The sequence below is a fragment of the Penaeus chinensis genome, chromosome 16 (assembly GCF_019202785.1).
Source record: "Penaeus chinensis breed Huanghai No. 1 chromosome 16, ASM1920278v2, whole genome shotgun sequence".
Taxonomy (NCBI): Eukaryota; Metazoa; Arthropoda; class Malacostraca; order Decapoda; family Penaeidae; genus Penaeus; species Penaeus chinensis.
In genome coordinates this window covers 14,380,715-14,383,210 of record NC_061834.1, presented here as the reverse complement: position 1 = coordinate 14,383,210, position 2,496 = coordinate 14,380,715, and the positions used below count along the sequence as shown (strand labels likewise).

At 42.3% G+C, this 2,496-nt stretch overlaps 1 protein-coding gene across 1 annotated transcript in view; it reads left to right on the top strand.

The window, feature by feature from the left end:
* Nucleotides 1-2,254, top strand: part of LOC125033351 (nephrin-like) — a 192,636-nt gene extending 190,382 nt beyond the window's left edge. Inside the window, 1 exon segment of the mRNA XM_047624776.1 lies at nt 1-2,254. This exon segment is cut by the window's left edge and continues 282 nt beyond it. Coding sequence (XP_047480732.1) covers nt 1-200 — 200 coding nt within the window. The 3' untranslated portion in view covers nt 201-2,254.
* The last annotated feature ends 242 nt before the right edge of the window (nt 2,255-2,496 follow it).

Genomic DNA, 2,496 nt, shown 5'->3' with positions numbered 1-2,496 from the left:
AGCACTCCATTCCTTCCGAACACCCCAGCCTTACGCTCGACCCCCACTCCATTACTATAGACCATCCCGTCATCGCCGTGACAGACTTCTCCAACAGAAACGGAGACTTGAGAGTCCAGCCGACCAGCCTCTCCACCTTCAACCCTAATCCCTCGCCCTCGACCTTCAGTGAATCAGACCTTGAAGGCCACTTGGTATGACTGTAAGCACGCCCGCTGTCAACAGTAAGGCGGGTACCTGCTTACCTTCTCAAGAGTCCCCTGGGTGCGCCGGCTCTGCGAACGACCATGACCCGTTTTCTGTGGATCCAGAAGAGGGGAAACTGGAGCACTAAAATCACATTTGCAAAGCCCAAAAAGGAAATGCACCCAAGACGTCAGGGAAACTTATATATTCGCTGATTTGCTTGAATAACCAAAGAATAATGACTTAATGCATTTCAGTAACGCATGTAGGTACTTTATGAGGTTATAAGAGTATAATGGCTTTAAAATGCATTTTGCATAATACATGCATGAATTTTGTCATGATCATGAATGTGATCTTGTATGTTGTTTATTTACCCAGTGTGATTGGGTGCAGAGTTGATCTAAGTATGTAATTTCCGACAGCATGAAAAGGACATTTATTATGATCAAAAATCATAATCTGTGCAAACAGCAAGGATTTCCTGTTGTCGCGCCTGTCAGGTTGGACTGTCTTTCCACAACTTGAAGTCTGGAGTATAAATTAGCTATGAAAAACACCGATATATTTTGAAAGACAAAAGAAACTGTGATGCATTTCTTTATTTCTACTTTATGTGCGAAATACCAGTGACGAAATTGACATAGGATGTTTAACAAGCTGCGTGTCTCAGTGTTTGTGTGATTGTTCAGAGTCTGGCACCAAAACAGAATTAATCGAGGAACTAAGCAATGTTTGTAATCAATGTTTTCCATATACATGGGCCTGTATACAATGCCTAACACATGTATATTCAATATCGCCTATGTTACAACCCCCGCCGTACAGTGTAAAAGACTGCTCCAGAGGACCAGTTCCTTGTCGAGAAAATAGAGTAAAGAAAAAGAGTGAAATCATTCCTGAGAAAGTCATTTTCTCTTGTTGGCCTAAAAGGATTAAATGGTGAGACTCCCTGACTGCGGCCCACCTGGGTGCCGCCACGGAATGACAATGTCTGCTTTGGTGAAGTTGGACGGAATCCCGCCGATTAGTCTGCCACGTCGTTGTCGACGTCGCCCGAGAATATTCTCAGGAGTAATCGGCGAGCGAGAGGGAAGAGCTGACCAGGAACCGAGGCTAATCTTCGTGCGAGGACGGAACCTTGAAGAAGGAAAGAATCACATCAAAGTACATTTATCGGTGCGTCAGTTACAGAGCCGAAAACGATTGATTGTTACAAAACTGTGTATTTGCATACACTGCTAAGAAACACACGTACGCATACGGACTTTAACAACATTGAAACAGTAACCAGTGAGGTTTTGTCTTGCAACAATATAATTATGGGAATGCCAAAAACCTCACGATTCCCTTGGTAAAATTGGAAAAGTCTGCGGAGTCAAGAAGCCTCATTTCCTTATATTGTGCCATCTGGCACCTACAGCAAGTAGGGTTACAGTGACCATATATACGCTCATTTGAGCTCTGTATGCGTTACATAACTGGGGCTTCCGTTTCTCTGTTGGTGTGACAATAGCTTTCTGTTCAGACCAACCGTGGAACCATTGATCGCATGGGATGAGAGAGCTATCCGTGTTTGAAATCAAGTTCTATACACAACTGTAAGAATAAAAAAAATAAAATCAGAACTGGAAATAGCCTGGAATAACACGAAAGCATCGGTCTCAGGGGAAGAAAACATCGGCATTTCGTCGGCACAAGAACCTCGTGATCAACAGATAGAAATACGAGGCTTAACCCATGTTCGCCTTGAGAAGTTCCGGATCTCCTGTCTGCTCTCTGGAACTGACACACAGATTTGTGCATTTAGTCTTTTTCTTCCTTCCTTCCTTCTTCCCTCCCTTTTTCTATCAAATGTACGGCGCCAACTGGGGTATCATCTTGTTTAGCTCCTGTTACCAACATATATGTAACAACACTGAAGACACTTCCTGTGTTATGTTATATTGAAAAAAAAATGTGTAGATATGTACTTACAAGACAGAGTTTATTGAATATAATAATTTATGTTGTAAAGAGGAAAGCAAAGATGAAAACTGTCACCCCCATAAAATTTGGAATTTGTATAGTTGTATTGTATATGTGAAGACCTGTACGACTAATGTTTCTGGACACTATCCTAGGAACGGGATATTGTCTGTACCTCATATACGAACGAACTGATGCAGACTCCCCCTATTCGTGCGTGGCCTGACTGCAGGAACCTTAAAGGAAACGAGTCCTTTAGAATATTGTTTTATTAATTTACGAAAGTTTGCTAAACCTCAGGTTCACCGAACATGTCATTCACGGGCTCAAATGCTTAATGTA